Raw genomic sequence first — 19,136 nt, forward strand, 5'->3', positions numbered from 1 at the left:
GAGAGAGAGAGAGAGTGAGACACAGAGAGAGACAGAGAGAGACACAGAGAGAGAGAGAGAGAGAGAGAGAGAGAGAGAGAGAGACAGAGAGAGACACAGAGAGAGAGAGAGAGAGAGACACAGAGAGAGAGAGAGAGACACAGAGAGAGAGAGAGAGACACAGAGAGAGAGAGAGAGACACAGAGAGAGAGAGAGAGAGAGAGAGAGAGAGAGAGAGAGAGAGAGAGAGAGAGAGAGACACAGAGAGAGAGAGAGAGAGAGACACACAGAGAGAGAGAGAGAGAGACACAGAGAGAGAGAGAGAGACACAGAGAGAGAGAGAGAGAGAGAGAGAGAGAGAGACAGAGAGAGAGAGGGGGGGGGGGATTTTCACTTGTTGTTGGCTTTAATATGAACAGTCACATAAAATTCATTCCAGTTTTTTTTTTTTGCCTTTGCTTCAATTAAGATGTTTCTTTAAATCTACAACAGCTTCCTTTTCAAAAAAAGTTTACTGACATAGTAAGGAAGTAGCTAGGGACCTCAGTAAGTATGAGCAACGATAGCTTAGGGACAGTTTCTACAATAAACAGGATTTCATCATCTGCTGTTCGTATTAAAAAAATTCAGCAGACCCTCAGAGTGCGGATACAAACTGTTTTCAGCTGTAGAGGTAGAGGTACGCTTCATGTACTTATCAACATACAGTTTAGCGGAGTGGATTAGAGTGCATTGGTGCTTGGGCCTCTTTTATTTAGCACGGTTATACCATTGTGAATTTAGCTATACGAATATGCTCAAGAGTCTATCATATGTTTGACATGGAACTAAAAATTCGAAAATATATATTTTTTAAATCAGTAACTTTGCAAATTTAGAGGAAATGTTTTCGGACAACATATGTGTCACGTTTTAAAACAGGTTTTGAATAATTAGCACTGACATACAGACATTTATGTCCTGGGTATAACAGACATGCTTACCTTGTGAAAGGCCCTCGGATTTCTTGGAGCAGAGAAACACTCTGTATTGTTGCTTTTCTCTATTGTATAAGCAGCGCCCGACTGCCAGAAACGCTCTGTGTGGTTAGCAAAGTCGGCTCCAACGCACGTTCAAGTGAAAAAATAAAAAGTTAAAATGATATACCTTGCGGCAGTTGTGAAGTAGTGTGGAAGATACTGTGTGTCTGATGGGGTGTTTTTATATAGGTGGGGCTACTTTCAGTTGACCTCTGAGATGTAGAGATAAAAGAGCATGATGTAAGGAAGAAAGGTGGCAGGCCTTTGGAGACTCTGTTGGACATGGTTTCTGTTGGCCTCTGACATGATAAGACTAGTTGCATTAAAGCCATTAACTGTTTGTGAAGAAACATCTTTGGGCTGAGATGCTCTTGATAAGGAGCATCTTTTGTTGCTTTGTAGACTGTTGGGCACCTAACTGCACCCCCTCTGATTAGCTATGTGTAATCATCGAGTCTAACTGTTGCAGACTAGTAGATAATTATAAGACTAGTTGCATTAAAGCCATTAACTGTTTGTGAAGAAACACCTTTGGGCTGGGATACTCTTGATAAGGGCTCCTCTTTTGTTGCTTCATCCCTTTTTACAGACTGTTGGGAGCCTAACCGTACCCCCTCTGTCTAACTGTTACAGAGTGCGCCTAGGTGTGAATATGTGTTTTTAGAAGTATCACAGTTTATTTCTAAAAGAATACATGTTGTTTGCGGTGCTCTATTTAAAACTATTGGCCTGTGAAACTTTTAGAAAAGTGAAATGCCTCTAAAGTAGTTAAATCATCTATGTGTAATCATCGAGTCTAACTGTTGCAGACTAGTAGATAATTATAAGACTAGTTGCATTAAAGCCACATTGAGGTTGATACAGCGCAAGTGTGAATATGTACTTTTAGAAGTATCACAGTTTATTTCTAAAGGGATACATGTTGTTTGTGGTGCTCTATTTAAAAACTACTAGCCTGTGAAACTATTAGAAAAGTGAAATCTTCCTAAACTAGCTAAATTAAATGCTGTGTGGGAATACCCGGTTTTTAGAAGTATCACTGTTTATTTCTAAAGGGATACCTGTTATTTGCGGCCCTCTGTTTGAAAACTATTTGCTCCTAAATAGCACTGAAGAAAATGCAAAAGGCTCCTAACTAGTTAAAATACCCCTAAAGTAGTTCAATTAAATCATCTATGTCTAAATAACAGAACTCTGAGACCTATACAATCCTTTAAAAAGAGTTTAATTAAAACACATAATGGTTTCATTAAATAATACGCTATTAAACACATGTGAACTCATATGACCCCTGGACCCACATGCACGTGCAAAAAGTCCGTTCTCGCGCACGTGCACACGCACATGGACGCGGCGGGGGATAGGGGAGGGGGGGAAATGCCCGTGGGGGTGGGGGCAAAAAAGCTATAGGTATATTACTACTGTCCAGTCATCCAGTTTATGATACATTAGCAGACAATCCAGAGGCTTAAAACTCGTTGAGAGGTTTTTTTCTAAAACCACATTATGAGATCACTAGCATAAGCTTTTTAAATTTGTTCTCAATTTTAATCTACTTTTCTAGCATGCTTTATGTGAAGCAACTCGCAAGAACAAACAGAAATTGATCTAAGTGAGGTTCACAAACTGTCCATTTCACTTTCGCTTGTTAACAGATCGAGAAAGGTCGACGTAACGTGGTTACTATAAAAATTTGCCATCCAGTCTTGGAAATTTAATGACTGGGTTAACTGAGCTTGTGCAGTACAAGGATGCTAGTGAACCAGTGTTGGCCACACCCCGTCTACTACTGATATCAAGACCTTTTCACTGCATCTTTCAGCCAGATGCTTCGTGTAACAACTGAGTAGCGTAGACTATTGAACAGCTGTATATCATTTTAAAGTGTTGAGGCTTCTCCCAGATATTGCGAGTGGTTTATCTCATAAAGATTTTACAAGGCTCCACATGGCTGCTGGAAGATAACAGAGTCTTTCCAGATGATCCCAAAATCTAGGAACAAATCTGAAAACTGTGGTGGAGGTTTAAGGGAGTTGGATAAGTTGGGGAAAAAGTCATATATTGCATGCCCTTCTTGCCTTCATAAGGCAGTTCGATAGAGATGACAACAACTGGGCAAAGAGAAAGGTCTCATCAGAAATTTCTGGGATGTCTTTTCTACATTTTTCTTTAATATACAAAGAATGGGATCTGCTAGCATATTCCCAATAGAGCTGCCAGAACATAAAAGCTCAGAAGAAACCAGCACATGAGTACAAATAAAGTGAGCAGTAAAGAATCATACTGGAATTTCCAGTAGAACCAGGCAACAAGTTCACCATCAAGAAAACTACACTCTGTCCCTTGAGAGTTCTTCTTCCTCTCCTCTCCACTTCCTGTTGGTTTGACCTCAGCTGTTTCCCATGACCACATTTCTCTGGGGCGCTGTCACAGCATGCATTTTTACTATAGCATATAAATAGTCTCCCTTGCTGTATGATCTAAAGAGGCCAGGCTATTTGATAGATACTTACCGAATACCAAAGCAGCTATGGCAAACAACAAATTCAAAGGCCAGAGAAGCCAAGACAGCATTAGAGGACAATTTCCCTTTCCCCCCCAGCCACTGTCTAAAGCCTGTATTGGCTGCCTTTTATACTCCAAGGGCATCCATTTTGCCAATCACATTAGACTGACACAATCCAACCAATTGAATTAAGCTGCAAAAATAACATCAGCATCATCACCAAGGCAATTCCAGCTCCTGTTACTCAGCATCGCAGCAAAGTGTTTGATTATTTTAAATGAAGGGCACTGGGCAGAGAGAAGATGCTTTCCCCTCACATAGAACAAAAGGCCAACATTCCAGGTGGCAGGTAAGGTTTCTTCACGTTTGTCTGCTGAAATGCATCCACCAATTTCAGCTCACTTTGCACATTTTTCAAATGTCATACTCTTTATGCTACTATGCTATTAGCTGGAAAAATGCAAAAACAACTGGGGGAATTTTAGTTTTTTTTAAAAAGGGTGGGGCCACTTATAGAAGCAATACATAGCAAGAGACATAATCATAATAATGAGGTATTAAAACAAACTTTTGCTATTATAAAAAGGAAAAGAAAACCTTATTTTTTATATTGTTTCTATATGGTGTGCTATTTGTAAAACACCTACCCTTAGTTATGGTAATGCGTTACTGGAAGACAAACAGTTGGACCCAGGCAGCTCCCATCTTTCAGTATTTATTGTAAACTCAAACATGCAGTCATTTGCAACTGGAAATTATCACAGATGGCAGATCCAGCCATCTAACAGAACTGATTCCCCCATTTCAAATTACACACCACGCATGCATCTTTTCATTACTGATCTCAGCTGCTTGCCAGCATTGCTTTGCATCACTGCAGCTCAATGCAGGGTACATTTGCAATACTTGGGCTTTGCAGGGCTTACCTGGCATAAATGTCTGCAGCACATCAAAAACCAAGTAGAAAAACCATACATCTATAATGTGAGCACCATAAACACCAATTTACTCGCTTTGAATGTGTTCACTGAAACTTGAACTGTGCACTGAAATGCAGGCAACATTATAGTTAGTCAAAAAACTCCCCGACCTCTTCAGAGGTGTGAAAATAAATATGTGAATGATGTGGAATATCATTTTCTCCCTGTGGTCGGGTGCTCGCCTTAAGAACAAGTCTGAAGCCGCCTTCAAAACATGTTTACCTGTAGGTTACAGTAACTATAGAAGCAGAAGAAATATAACAGATGAGGAGAAGTCAATGAGTTACCATAGTAGGACAAAATCAAAAAAGCTTTCTTGTTGCTTGTTCTCCTCTTAGTCTGCAAAAATACTTTTGAGTCTCTCCCCTTTCACTTTATTTTCTTTTAGAAAAACTTCTTGTTTTCCATCTACTTCCCCTCTCTTCATTTTCTTTCATCATCTGTGTTTTCCTCATCCTCCTCACGTCATGTTTGTGCATCCTTTTCATTTCCAGCTGTCCTCCCTACCATCATCTATGCATTTCTATCCATTTGCTCTACAGTCCCGTCTCAAAGAAACAGAATTAAATCTGCTTGGCAGCTGCCAGGATTTTGTGAACGCGTATATGTGTGCCGACGCTAAACCACTGCCCAAGGGGATATGTGAATTTAACAACGTCATCAAGTTATCACACACACCTGCATATCGAGCAAGGCCAGGCTTGCAGCTAAGTAGCCACACAACAGCAAACATCTTATTTGTACGAAACGCTGAAAGACTTTCACTGTCCTCCTGGTCCAAAGAGAAAAGTTACTATCACACTGCACCACAATACCAGCAACTTTCATTTGGTTTGGATTTTTGCCTCCAAAAGTTACATTTCATTCAAAGTTTTCATTCTCTTCTCCCAAGATGATTTCAGCGTTTTATGGGATGCAAATTTACACTGATTTATTAGAGTATTTAAATACAAGCATCTTTACAACCCTCAAGGGAAAGAGGAAAATACTTAGTGTAATTTAAGCCCATAAAAGTACACAATTTCCAGTAAAGGATCACCTACACTGCACTCTTTCCCTCAAAGACAATACTTATAACAGCTTGACTGACAACAATTGATATGTGATTTAAATTAATATCATAAAGAGTTGTTTCACGCTTAAAGGTGTGTGTTGGGTTTAATTTTACACCCCTGGTTGAATCTCTGAAATGCTTTCATGAGCTCTGAGCCAACAGATTTCTAGCCTATAAAACATGACTGCAGATATGTACCCAGGATAATTTACAGCTAGTTATTACTTGTGTGGAATTTAGCAGTTCTGCAGTTTCATCTTTCTTGCTAAATACAGCAAAATGTCCTCAGCATGTTATTAAAAAAACAAAACCATCCAGTGTCTGAGGGATATTTGTGAGGAAGTTTTTATGCCATGTAACTTGAATGTGTCCTGCAATAATTGTAACTTAATAGTTACATTAAAAAGCCAATTTAGAAAAACAGTAAAAGAAGTTAAAGAAGTGAGTGCGAAACAGTTCTGCTTCACTTTCACCTCCAAGCACACAAAGTCTTAACTCCTAGCAGTTCAAACATGCACACTAGTTCAGTGCAGCGATTAGAAGGGATTTAAATGGTTAAGACTCTCCGGAGCTTTACCGTATTTCTCTCGCTTTTTTGCAACAAATAATCCTAAAGGTAAAAGTGCCCATACACCAGTCTTACCTTGAGAGAGTTGCAGAGCGACACAGACGGGCTGCTGCCTGCAGCCTGCACATCTGCTGGGGATGTAATGCAAAGCTGATAGGAGACCCCCACTGCCAGAGTACTGATTACAGCACCCTGGTTTTGGGACTGTGTAGTCTTAGCGGGCAGATGGTATCATCCATTTCAGTTACTACAGTCAGAGAAAAGCCCCGACCCCGGAGTATCTGTCAGGACCGCAGCAGACAACGAAAAATTGAACTACAGTACGCGTCTTCGTTTTATTTCTCTAGTGCCAATTAAAAGGCATGTAAAAGGGGCGCTTCGTTGGCTACCTTAAAGTTACCTTCTGATGCTGTGGCAGGACCAGGCGGGGCAAATGCAAATCAAGGTGGTGCTAATTGGCTGGAAAAGCCCTCCGGCAGCACTGTCTTTGGAGGGTGGAGGAGCAGGACTTAAAGGGTGTCCTGCTCTGTCAGAAAAGGAACCCGTGTGCTGAGTCTGCGTGTTATCCGCTGTGAAGGCTAGAGGCGTTTCTGTTTCTCTGCACCGTCATTTCTTTTAAATTATGATCTAAATAAAACCCCGATTAAAATATTATCAAACGTTTAGGTTACACGAGACTTTTCGGGTTTTTGAGTGTAAGTTAAATCTAATTATGGCCATTGGGTTACAGACTTGATTACTGAGTCACTTGCAGGTGGTACAGTTAGCACCATTTGCGATTTATTTTCAAGAGCAAAGGTAAGCAAAATTAAAAGTAAAATATTTAAACGAATACGAAACTTTCGAACGCAGTAGCTAGTTAGCATTCCGGCTTAGACATCCTGATAATTTACATGCTAATCAATAGGGCGCCTTTTCAAATTAAGTTTAAACCAATGACTGTAGAAAACTGTTTTCTATAGTCATTGGTTTAAACCTGGACAAAAGAGGTGAAACAAAATCAACCCACAAATAGTCATTAGCCAACTCTAAAGTTGTATATACCTTGTTCACATTGTAGACTTTATTTTTTAGAAAAATAGAATTAATAACTTAATTAAATGTACGTTTCCACCTGGTCTCCCTAACTTTCATGTTTCGTCTGCTACTTTCAGGCGAAATCGTCTTCCTTTCAAAATAAAGACTGAACTAAAACCTAAAACCACTTAACTTTATACGTGAGTTTTTGTTCTGCGTTGTTGTTTGTTTGTTGTATTTGTCACCTCACTTTACACTTTGAAACTAAATCTGACGGTTTTTAAGTTACAAAATATAGCAAATCAATTCATCAAGAAACGTAAGCGAATCAGCAACAATCCCTCAAGAAGGGCTGATCCCAAAACGCATACGGCTCTTTGCATTATCACAATATCTAACTACTGGTATTACTGGGCAGCAACTGGGAATAATCGTGTCGTATTTAAGAAGGGACGATGCCATCTTGTGGAGGAAAATGAAAAGCCACAAAGAAATGGTTCCTTCCAAAGTAGCACTACCTTTACTCCACTAACGTTGAGCTTTGAAAGTCATATATTTAAATGGCTATAGAAACATTATTGGTATACAGTGCTAATCTGCACTGTATGTTATGTATTTCATCTGGAAAACTGCTTTTCCAAATATGTGGAAATTATTTTGTTCTGAGTCTTTTGAACTGATGAAATTTGAATAAATAGTTAATAGTGTGCCACGAGTAGTTCCCAAGAGTAGGCAGAGAGGAAATAGAAAAATGTATGTATTACCAGGTAAAATGGTGCCAAAAGACTTCTGAAATATTTTCAGCTGTCCCTTTAGAGATACAGTCACTATTTCACAGAGGTAATCAATCACTGATTCACTATATCTGGTGCCCCTTTGTAGGTTATCTACAGATACAGAGGTTAGAGGGCAGATATGATGGTAGCCCCCCTTTGGATATCTGCTGTCATGTTCAAATCTGTTAAATGTTTTCTTTTATTTAATTTTCATCCTTTGGAAGTTGATTATTGATTCTATAAAATATAACATCACCTGTTTTCTTTCCATTCACCTAAAACGGCAACATAAAACTGATCTGATCTGACAAGTTACAAAATAAATACATAATAAAATAATTCTGTCACCAATGTAAAAATAAATCCGTGATAATTACAAAGTGTCCATCCATCCATTCGCTACCGCTTATCCTTTTCAGGGTCGCGGGGGGCGCTGCTGCACTGGGCCCTGGTCTGGATGGGCCTGGGCCCCCTTTCCCTGGCGGGTCGCGGAGTGTGGGAGTGCCTACTGGGGTCAGCGGGGGAGCTGGCCCCAGGGAGGGGTTACCTGCCCCTCCCTTCCTTCCCTCCCCATCTCCAGCTGCCTCCCTCTTCCCGCTCCACCACAACCACCCACACATGCAGGGCCTTGGAGTAGGGGTATGATTTTTTTTCTCCCCCCCCTTTCTCACTGTCCCTCTCCCCTTCTGTTTTTCCTTTCCTTCCTCTTTCTTTCTCCCTTTCCTATCCCTCACTCATGTCTGTCCCGTCTGTAACATCTGAAAATAAAATATAATAAATAATAAAAACAAAGATCGACCAAATGGACCAATACGGCAATGCCACGATGATCCATTTGGCAAAGTAAATCCATTGGGTATCCTTGTTGGTCTTCAGACAACAATTCTGATGGCTAAAGAACCAAATGGGACAGGCAAAAAAAGAAAAAAAGAAAAAGAATACAGAGGTTTGTAGTGTGTTTTTTCTTTTTCTTTTTACCTTTATTACAACCGTGTTGTTCCCGCAGGTCTCTGAGATTTAATTGCGATAGTTTCGCCTTTCCCCCCCTGACTGATGTTAAAGTTTGAGAGAAAGTCTGCAGAAAGTTTTTTTAGCCTAATTCACTGGTCAAAAGTAAGTTGAATTGTGACGCAGACCTGCAGATCAGTAAAAAAAGAACAACTTTTCCTAGTAAACGCCAAAAAATATCTACCAAAGAAATGGAGGAAGTACACTTTCGTGTGAAATTCATGTGTGTGTGATATGATGTTTATGTGTAAAAAGTAAAAAAAAAAAACTGCACGAGAATTATATGTGCAAGTATGCAAATTAGCCCAATGTGTCAAATAAAGGAAAAACTTTCCAGATGGCATCAGTCCTCATCGATAAACAATCCAGCGCCTGAGACTAAGTGCATCCCTTTTCTTGTAGTAGTCCTGTTTACCCTGATGGATGAAGCCTCTGAGAAACACAGATAAAGTAAGAATGAAGCACCTTAACTAATGTTTTGGGGTTTTTTTTCTTTTTTTAAATTTCCACCTTGTACAGAGTCCTCTTGCCAGAAGACCAAACATGGTGCACGTCTACAACTGCCATCCTTTCTCCTCTCAGCAGATTGTGCAGGTAAAGTGAAACCTGACTGACGCTGATCTAGAGTTGGATGTCTCGAGACCGGTCTTGGTCTCGAGACCGGTCTCGAGACCACTTTTACGTGGTCTTGGTCTCGTCTTGGTCTCGACGGACTTTTGTCTTGGTCTCGGTCTTGGTCTCGCTGTTTCGGTCTTGCGTTCTCAAATCGACATAGTGTTCGGGAGATTTGGAGTCAACCATCAGCGGAGCGGGGGGGGGGGGGCTTACTGGGCTTAAGCCCAAAAACAACACACGAAGCACAGAGCACACCGTCGTAAATTCCCCCTAATTTTGGTATGATCCGAGCTCAGGCACTAGGCGACTGAGCACAGCACCCATGTGAGCGAGGGGGGAGAAGCTGCTGCCTGCGAATTTGCTGCAGACAGAGGAGAGCTTAAGTTTGACCAGGTACCAAAGCAAATCATTCGTACTTAACTAATAATGTAAATATGACGGTGTATCACAAAAGATTGATATCAAACTGATCACTTGGTTGCGTTACTTGCTCTTCGAGTGAATCAACAAATGGATAAATAAAAAGCCGAACAGCAATGCTGATTTTTTAGAGTCTTAGCTTACATTTCATATTTTCAGTTGTTTCCCTCCACGGCTAAACAAACTCTCTAAATCGGTTTCAGTTGTGTACTGATGAACACAACAATGGACATAAGGAGCTTCTTTCAAAGAAAAAACTCAGGTAGATGTTATTTTATATATTATACTTTGGATGTTGTTCAGTATATCTATGCAAAACAAGAGGAATTTCAATACACAGCAGGATATTCACAGTTGAAACCAGATATTTACATACACTTTATGGAGAAAACATAAAAACTTTTTTTTACTGTTAAACATCAATTTAGAGTAAACTTTTGTTTTAGATAAATACATGTTGAAATATCTTTTGAATTAGTTAAATGTCAGAATAAAAAGAGGGAGCTGTCTATTTTAATCACTTTCATCAAATTTAGGAGTACATATACACTAAGTTTATTGTTAATTAATAAGAAAACTCCAGACAATTCCATTCTGAGCTGAAGAAGCTTCTGATAGGTTAGTAGAGTCCATGTGAGTAAACTGGTGGCACAGCTGTGGATGCATATAAGGCAAAACACAGAGCCTGTTTCTTTGACATGGGAAAATCAAGAGATGTCAACCAAAACACCAGGAAAAGAATTAGACCTCCATAAGTGTGGCTCAATTTGAATACAATTTGGTGCCATTTGCAATTAAGAAATACAGATAGTTTCTCTCTTTACTCTTAAAGTTAACAAATATGTTTTTTATATCTATCAATCTAAAAAAATAAACATTTAGTCTGATTTGATGTTACAATTAAAAAAGTGTTTGTGTTTTTATCTGAAGAGTATGTAAATATCTGGTTTCAACTGTATATTTGATGATGTTGGTGTTTGGCTTGATTGTCAGCACAAAGAGTGAGAGAGAGGAGCAGAGAGGGAGAGAGAGAATGACGACAGAACAGAGATGGAACAAGAGCAGGTGAGACACACATGTTAGTCAAATGGTTGTTTGCCAAAACTCATCAGAACATGTATCTAGTACCTAGTGTTTGTTTTTAGATACCATTTGTTACTTTTCAAATTCTATATTTATTAAGTTTTGCAGGCTTGTTTGCACAACGAGGCTAAATAATTATATAAACTTTTCTCAATCTAAATATTGTACTTTGGTAGAATTAAAAAATAAGTGTAGTGCAGGTCTATGATGATTTTTAGTGCTACTATCATCTAGTTCTGATTCTGGTTCTGTCTTGGTTACTGTTGTAGTCCTGTTTTAATTCTGGATCAGTTCTGGGTCTGGTTGAATTGGGGTTTAGTCCCTGTGTCTTGATACAGGCCCGACTTTGTTCTGCCTTGCTGCATATGTATATAGAATAGCATCTGGCTGCAGTTTAAAGACTTTTTTTGTCTCGGTCTTGGTCTTGGTCTCGTCTCGACTCGGTCTCGGTCTTGGTCTCGTCTCAACTTGGTCTTGGTCTTGGTCTTGTCTTGGTCTCGATACCCTCTGGTCTTGGTCTTGTCTTGGTCTCGATACCCTCTGGTCTTGGTCTTGTCTTGGTCTCGGATTAGGCGGTCTTGACTACAAGTCTACGCTGATCCCATGTCAGCCGTGTTTTATTACCTATGCTCTCGTCTTCACTGCTTTCCCACTCTGTGGCTCAGGTGGAGAAGGAACCCGGACTGGTCTGCTGTGGAGGTGGAGCTATTTTTGTGGTGGCGACTGGAGGATGCAAGGTTGCTTTAATGTGCTTATGTTTACAGTTTGTGACCTTTTTAAAAATGTATTTATTTTAGTAATGACTTTGGTGGTAGCGAGGCAAAATAAGATAAAATAGTCAGTTTTGTGTTAAGCCTCTCCCACCAGATGTGCAAAGGTATTTGAGGGCATATCAGTCCCGTTAACTCCACTGGGACGAGTTAATTTCGCTCCAGACCACTTGAATTACATCATGCTCAAAGGTTATTATTGATGCTTTGTCTTCCTCATCTTACTTAAGCATTTAGTAACTAACCCTTTGTAGTAGCCTGACACTGTTGTGCTGAACTGAATCCAGGTGGAGGCGTACAATGTGGAGGTGGAGGGCTGCCCCCTCATCTGCCGCTTTTCCACCATGGGCGCTGTGAGGAGCATCCAGCATAGCAAGATAGGTAAAGACATTTCCTGTCCTTCTCTGCCCTCTGTACTGACTAGAGATGGACCGATCCGATATTACGTATCGGTATCGGTCCGATACTGACCTAAATTACTGGATCGGATATCGGAGAAAAATAAAAAATGTAATCCGATCCATTAAATATCACGAAAGCACCTCACAAAACTTGCAACACGCCGTAACTCACCTCAGAACGTTAGCACGTCGGAGCAGTATGCATCACGTGATAGAGCGGCTGTGGCATGCGGGACCTGTCGGTGGTCTGGATAGCATGTGGAGCTTCGCTAGCAACCCGGCATTTCATCTCCGACAAAGTTATCCCCGAGAGAAGTAAAGCAAGTGTGTAAGTCCATCTCTGAATGTTTGTAAAGCATTCCCACGTTAAGCTTAACGAGCGACTGCCTCTCGCTCTCCGGCTGCTACTTCAATCGTGAAACTGCTTAAATGATCAGCTGATCGGCTTTTCTGTAGCGAGTCCGTCTTTCTTGTTTGTTTTTGGCCCACTTTGCACCAGAAAGAGGAAACCAGCGGCTGAACAACAGCAGCACATTTAAGCTTGATAAGCTGTTGTTAGAATTTATTTAATATTACTTTCTACACCAGGATCTTTTCTACGTAGCTGACGCTGGTAACTGTGCAGGGGCGGATCTAGCAAAGTTTAGCCAGGGGGGCCGATAGGGCATTAACTGGGAAAAGGGGGCACAAAGACATACTTTTCTTTCTTATTCTCATTTAAAATGTCTAGCTTTTAATAAATAATTATCTGACACCCAAAGTTTTAATTTGATGTAAAACGAATAGAAGTCAATTACTGTATATAGTGACTATTAAGTCTAATATATATACCCTAGTAAGCTATAGTACTTTTTCCTTTGGGAAGGTACCATCTGTGCAGTCTGCAATTTTGTTGAAGAAAGATGTTGAATCTATTTAATATTTCTGTGCATTTTTTTTCACACTGCATCAAATTAAGGTTGATTACGTCGATTAAGCATCATGAGGTGGAGCGTGAGGGGTGGTTCCCTATTTTTTATTTATTTATTTTTGTTGTTGCTGGGAGTTGGAACCCTATTAGTTAGGTTGCTTAATATTTACGCTAAGTACTCTTTAAAATACCAGAATAGGGAGAATGGTGTAGGTCTAAGTTTATTAGATTGATCAGTATTGCTGAACTATGAAATATTTTTTTTGTATACAGGTATAACAGAATAGCTTTAGTGTAGTTGTTGTTTTAAACTTGAGTATGAACTTGCAGACTTGCAAAATGCAGCAAGATATTTTAAAAAACAGTTTTGTTGATTAAAAAACACTATATCGGATTCATATCGGTATCGGCAGATATCCAAATTTATGATATCGGTATCGGACATAAAAAAGTGGTATCGTGCCATCTCTAGTACTGACATTCACTTTTTTGCTGTCTGTCTCCCATATGTGAGCAAAATGGCTTCAAGTGATGACAGTGTAAACTGGAAAGGCATCAAAAACAAAGACACTAGACACTGAAAAATCTTGGGTTTTATCACTGCCTCCTCTGTGCTCACTCACTTCTAGGAGACTACCTGGTGACCATTGAGGAAAAGAACAATGCCACCTACCTGAGAGCATACACCAACTGGCGTTACCAGGTACACAAGAACCATCTCGAGTCCAAATCACCCAAGAGTAAAAATAGGACAGAAACCTCCTTGTGGTTAGGGGAAAAAGTGGTTGATGGCAAGTAGTTGCAGTGACCAATTGGTTACCCAGAGGTTGAATGCACACCACCTTTAACTAGGATTACCTCGCTCTGGTGGTATGCAACCTGTCTCCAAGCAGTGACTGCGGTCAGTCTCACAAAGCGTAGCAAAGGTTTGTAAATAACTAGCATCTAGATTATGAATGCAGATAGATGCTAACACATAATCAGTCAGTCAGTCAATCAGTCTGCTCTAATGGATGCAGATCATCTCCAATGCGTTTCTTTGGAATGGCAAACTTGACTCGGCTCATTGTGAATTAGTTTAATTATGGTTCCATACATAAATCTTATGTTGCTTTAATGTGATTAAACTAAGGAATATAATAAGCTTTTGTAAGAAAAAACTATCTCTCAGATTTAAACTGTGAATTTTTTGTAACTGGTAGTCAGATGTTGTTGTCAGATTGTTCTAGCTCTCTAGCTAGCTGTCTTCATTTGAACTGTACATCCTGTTATCTTCATATTGCAGTACACTATACAAAACCTTCAAATTGAGGTCACGAGCACCCTCAATCAGTCTCAATGGTCATATGTCCAAGCTTACCTATGTTAGAGACAGACTGTCAAAGCAAATGGTATAAAGGGCGTTTAAACATGTGCATAGTTATGGATAAATTATGCTGAGAGCAAGAAGAAATAAGCAAATTATATTCCACCAAAGGCAGTCTGCAGCTGTCATGTATATTGCTGTTTTCTAATTACACACTGGGAAATATGTTAATGCCTTATTTGCCCTCTGTTCAGGCAGAGGAGAAGGCCCGCGTTGGGGTTCGTTTGTTGGGCCACTTGCTGGGTGGAGCATCTGTGTGGGGTGGAGTGCAGATGGAGATTATTGAGATCCCTCTGTCAGAGCGGCCCATTGCCGTGTCTTGCTGCCCGGTTAGAGGAGACCTGCTGGTTGGCTCTGAGAACACTCTGGTTCTCTTTACGTTGAGACAACACAACCAGCAGAACCTGGTAAGAACTCAATTCTTAATCAAAGTTTACCTGCTTTATTGACGTTATGGAGTTTATCTGCATTTAAATTTACAATTCAATAATGTCTTTAATTTGTTAAAGACTGTTTATTTAAGTTTTTGTTACTTTTTTTGTGATAAGGGTCGATTTCAAGGTGCTTCAACCTTTGTCTGCTGCTCCACAATGCCTTCCACAGTAATTTCAGTGCTTCTTAAGCATCTCCGTTGGGCTTTGGTCTTCCTCTCATGCTGGACTCAGGACAGAATGGATGCTGCATTTATTCAATACACCATTTTGTGGTACTGATTTGTGATATGGTGCTTTGTGTGCCAGATGGGAGTCTTTAATGGGCCAATTCAGGCCCCCACGCCTTATGTTTAACATCCCTGCTTTAAATAATATCTCTTCAATATAATATGACGTCTTGGACATAAAGATTTTTTTTCCGCACATACTGTTGATAACTTGCACTCTTTTTTTAGAAGATTTTAAAGTATTTTCCAAATATGATGAGTACGTTTACAAGGTTTTGTTAAGGTGGCAGCTTAACACCATTTATTTTAATAGCTGGCTTGTGATGGACCGAGTTGAAAAACAGGAGGAGTCCCAGGAATTATTAGAAAAATATAGTTTTCATTTATTTAACCCCAAAAAATTATATTTACAAAAGCAATAAATGTTGAGCTCATAAAAGAGGTCAAAGGAACAAAACTGAACCCAGGCAAAGACTGCAACCTTAACAAACCAAATGACTGCCCAAACATACATAATTGACCTAAACATGAAATGACATACAAGGGTATATATAATGGCTGATCAAACCATTGTGACACATGAGGGGTAACAAACAAACACAATCATAAATCACAAACGATGCAGTACAATCTAGTTTGTTAGTAAACTAAACACCAAAGAAGAAACCAAAAACCCCATTAAACCCTAAACTCAAATATTTAATTAAATACAAATACTTTGTTTTTAAAGTAAAGAAAACACACATTCCCCCCTTCAGCAGGAAGTAGTGGTGTGGTCCAATTATCTTCCCTTGTATTTAATGGTTTCAACCCCTGGCTACCATCTTTTGTCCGGCAACTCCCAGGGATGATAGCAGGTAAGAAATAAAAGGACAAAGGTTAGTCAGAAAGCAAAGAAATGAAGTAGTATGAATACATAAGTAAACTAAATGTGCGCGCTTACAAATAGAACAAATGTATCCAAACCAATCAATAAAGTTATTGGAAACTAAAATGTATTACTATGTTCAAAATGAAGAATGAAAATACAAAAGTTACCGACTTTTAGAGTGTGGCCACGGGTTTGGCCATCACATGGCTGTAAAAAGATCAAATGTTGTGGTAACGTCTTTCATCGAAAATGAGCAGACTCACTGATAACCTACACACTATGTTACACTGGAATAATGTTTGTTTCTTTGGGAGGAAACTCAGGAGAATCAGAGTCTTCAGAGCAGCTGGCCAAACACTCGGCAGCGCTGCGGTCAGAGTCAAGGTAACTAAAAAACACACATTTATTAATTTATTAAGATATTTTCAGTCAAACACTCATTTTGTATCACAACTATCTACAAATCATCATCTGATCATTGATCAGAGAAGGATGTCTTACAATGAGCCGTGTGTATTTTATTTCATATGGCAAAGAGTTTACATTAGATGTGAATTAGGACTAAAAAGCTTCTGTTCAATAGGCCTGTTTTCTACCAACAGCTCAGTCTTCAAGTTCCAGCCAGAATCTTTCCGTCCTGGATTTTGAACGCTCCGTCATCCTGCACCTTCCAAAAATCACACCTAAGCAGGTGCTTTTCTTCACTTATTTTTATCTGTGACTGTGTCAAACTGTTATATCAACCATGTTCACTGCACCTATTTATATTTAAAAATGTAAGCCTTTTCTGAGTGGATAGCTTGCATTTACATAATGAGAGAAAGAGAACAATTTCTGTCGTACTGGGAAATTTCTAACTTAAGCATTTTTCCTCGTTTTTGTTTTTTTCCTAAATATTTTGACCGCTAGGTGGCACTGTGCGACACATATGTGGCTGTGCAAGGAGAGCTGGAAGTCTTGATATTAAAACTGGATGAAACCTCTGAACCCCAAATCCTGGAGGAACCACTGGACACAAATAACGGTAACGGCACACATGTAAATGCTCTATAATGTGTTTTAAGTTATGGCTTTAGGGTGATTTTTTTTCTTTTTAACTAGAAAGGGATGAGTACAGAGACCTTTATGAATATGAATTACATTACTAAAGCTGACAATTAGACATTTTTACAGAGTTCTCAAACATTCTTTTTGGTTTTATTCTACAGATTTAATACTAAGAAAACAACATAAAAAATGCATTCAAGCTCATACTTTTACATTGTCCACATGAAGCAGAGCATGAGACATTTTATCAAATGTAGGAGTGACCTGTGATATGCAATCTGTGATCTTTCTGCATGCACAGCAGAATATCTGGAAGACCAGGCTGACTTTCTGGTTGTTCCGAGACACCAGGAGTTACTTGGCGATCGAGCTAAAGACTGCGACATCCCAGTTAGCATTGAAAAAACCGGGCTGGAAGAAGGAAGGCAGTATGCACTTTCTTACGTTCTTTTCAGGTGTGTCTGCACTTCTGAGTTTGTTCCTTAAGAATACTTCTCCCAGCTGTGGTTTGACTGAACTCCCTCCGGTCCTGCAGGCACTTTTCTCCAGAGTTCTTCCAAGGATGCAGCATGGATGAGATGCAGCTTCACTTTGTTCTGAGTCAGCGAGGGCTGAAACCTAACTGTGTGGTTAAGGTGTTTTAATGCAGCGGCCCCCAACCGCCGGGCCACGGACCGTCGTTTGGTCGAGAGATGAGGCTCGGGTGTGAAATGTATGGTTTTCAGAGTTTTTATCGTTTTTTTATCGTTATTTTGTTATCGTTTTTATCGTTAACTCTGTTTTCCTGGGTCTTTCACGTGTGTTATGAATAAATCTTCTTTTTTTCCGGTACCGGTACTAGTTTTATTTTGTTGTATTTATCTGTGACACCTTAAAGGCCGGTCCGTGAAAATATTGTCGGGCATAAACCGGTCCGTGGCGCAAAAAAGGTTGGGGACCGCTGTTTTAATGTATATAGAAGAGACTGAAGTTTATATGTTATGGAATTATTTATAGGACTTGTTCCAAATCTTCATATGTCTATGATGTGTTGGTTATATTGTAGTGGTTTTCTTATGGGGAGGGTTTTGTTTTCCTTTGGTTTGCTGACCCCCAGACTTGGTCTATTCCAGATGCTCACCTGAATCAGGTAGAGTATAACAGGAAGCCATTTGCTTTTCAGAAGGGTTGGATTCTTTGCTGTATCACCATGTGTTCTCATTAATAAAGTACATTTTACTCCAGTCTCGTGCTATTTTAGTGGAAGTGACCCATGACCGTCGGCCAAAACTGACAATATGACTATTAAAAGTCTGAGTAATACTGTAATTTTCTGCTGCTCATTCCTGTGCAACATCCCATTTGGCCTCCCGTCATATTTCTTTTCAAGATTTTCTTATTTAATCACTAGTGTACATATATTTATATTTATAGATACATATATATTTAGTCATCTTTTCTCTTTTACCACGTCTCTCTAATATTTTGCTCTTTACTATTTTTCTATTTTTTATTTTATTATATTTTATTATATTTCTACTGTACCATGCTGCTGAGTGACTGCTGCTCGTCAAACACATTTCATTGCAATGTTGACCCTGTGCTAACTTGCATATGACAAATAAAACTGAAAACAGTAAAGGCAAAGGGAACACATCAAGTAAGGATTTCACACTCCCACTCACAACGGCACTTTCAAAGCATAAAGCCAAATATTTGAAAATTTCATTTTGAGGCATTTTAAAAATGAATGTGTTTGAGTTTCATTGCTCCAAAGCAATGTTTTCATATAAGCAAGACAACAACCAGTTTGCAACCATGTAAGTACAGTCCTCTATTGTAAACAGACGTGTTGGGAATCTGTCTGCGTTTATAAATTAGACAACAGTTATTTGCAGATCTTCATCAATCTGCCTGAGAGTGATTGCAGTCGGTCTGAGTTGGACTGCAACTGTTTTGAGTCAGGTTGCCTCCAAGGAGGCCGTTTATTATTTTCCTTTCCTAGTTGGAGAGATGGCTGTTGTTTTGTTTTTACTGTAGTGTGCTGGGCCATTAATGGCTCAGGGGCTGCAGCGTATCCGCGCCAACACCTAAGGCCAACATGGA

General features: G+C 39.6%; 2 protein-coding genes across 12 annotated transcripts in view; one reads left to right on the forward strand and one right to left on the reverse strand.

Annotated features, from left to right (window-relative positions):
- Positions 1-6,520, reverse strand: part of bcar3 (BCAR3 adaptor protein, NSP family member) — an 87,204-nt gene extending 80,684 nt beyond the window's left edge. The window contains exon 1 of one of the 3 annotated variants that reach the window (XM_080887748.1): positions 6,182-6,520. The gene's annotated coding sequence lies outside the window, so the exon portion shown is untranslated. Of the gene's footprint in view, positions 1-962; positions 1,162-6,181 lie in introns of those variants that run through there. The other 2 variants (XM_080887751.1, XM_080887749.1) reach the window with 2 other exon arrangements.
- LOC308400211 (BLOC-2 complex member HPS3-like) lies at positions 3,792-18,274 on the forward strand (the record flags this gene model as incomplete). Of its 9 annotated transcripts, XM_080887768.1 has the most annotated exons (13): positions 6,696-6,904; positions 7,261-7,323; positions 8,319-8,845; positions 9,427-9,501; positions 11,691-11,762; positions 12,083-12,176; positions 13,736-13,809; positions 14,667-14,878; positions 16,315-16,388; positions 16,607-16,695; positions 16,914-17,028; positions 17,353-17,506; positions 17,587-18,274. In XM_080887768.1, 11 exons carry the CDS (start codon positions 8,804-8,806, stop codon positions 17,693-17,695), a joined length of 1,110 nt encoding a protein of 369 aa, XP_080743894.1. In that variant the 3' UTR covers positions 17,696-18,274. The 9 variants fall into 9 exon arrangements, with proteins under 9 accessions (XP_080743891.1, XP_080743889.1, XP_080743888.1 ...); XM_080887765.1 differs by lacking the exons at positions 6,696-6,904; positions 7,261-7,323 and adding an exon at positions 3,792-3,853 and having other exon boundaries at positions 8,319-8,538; XM_080887763.1 differs by lacking the exons at positions 6,696-6,904; positions 7,261-7,323 and adding an exon at positions 6,332-6,426 and having other exon boundaries at positions 8,319-8,538; positions 14,667-14,879; positions 16,319-16,388.
- Positions 18,275-19,136: the final 862 nt, after the last annotated feature.

This window comes from Rhamphochromis sp. 'chilingali' (genome assembly GCF_963969265.1).
Source record: "Rhamphochromis sp. 'chilingali' genome assembly, chromosome: 7".
Taxonomy (NCBI): Eukaryota; Metazoa; Chordata; class Actinopteri; order Cichliformes; family Cichlidae; genus Rhamphochromis; species Rhamphochromis sp. 'chilingali'.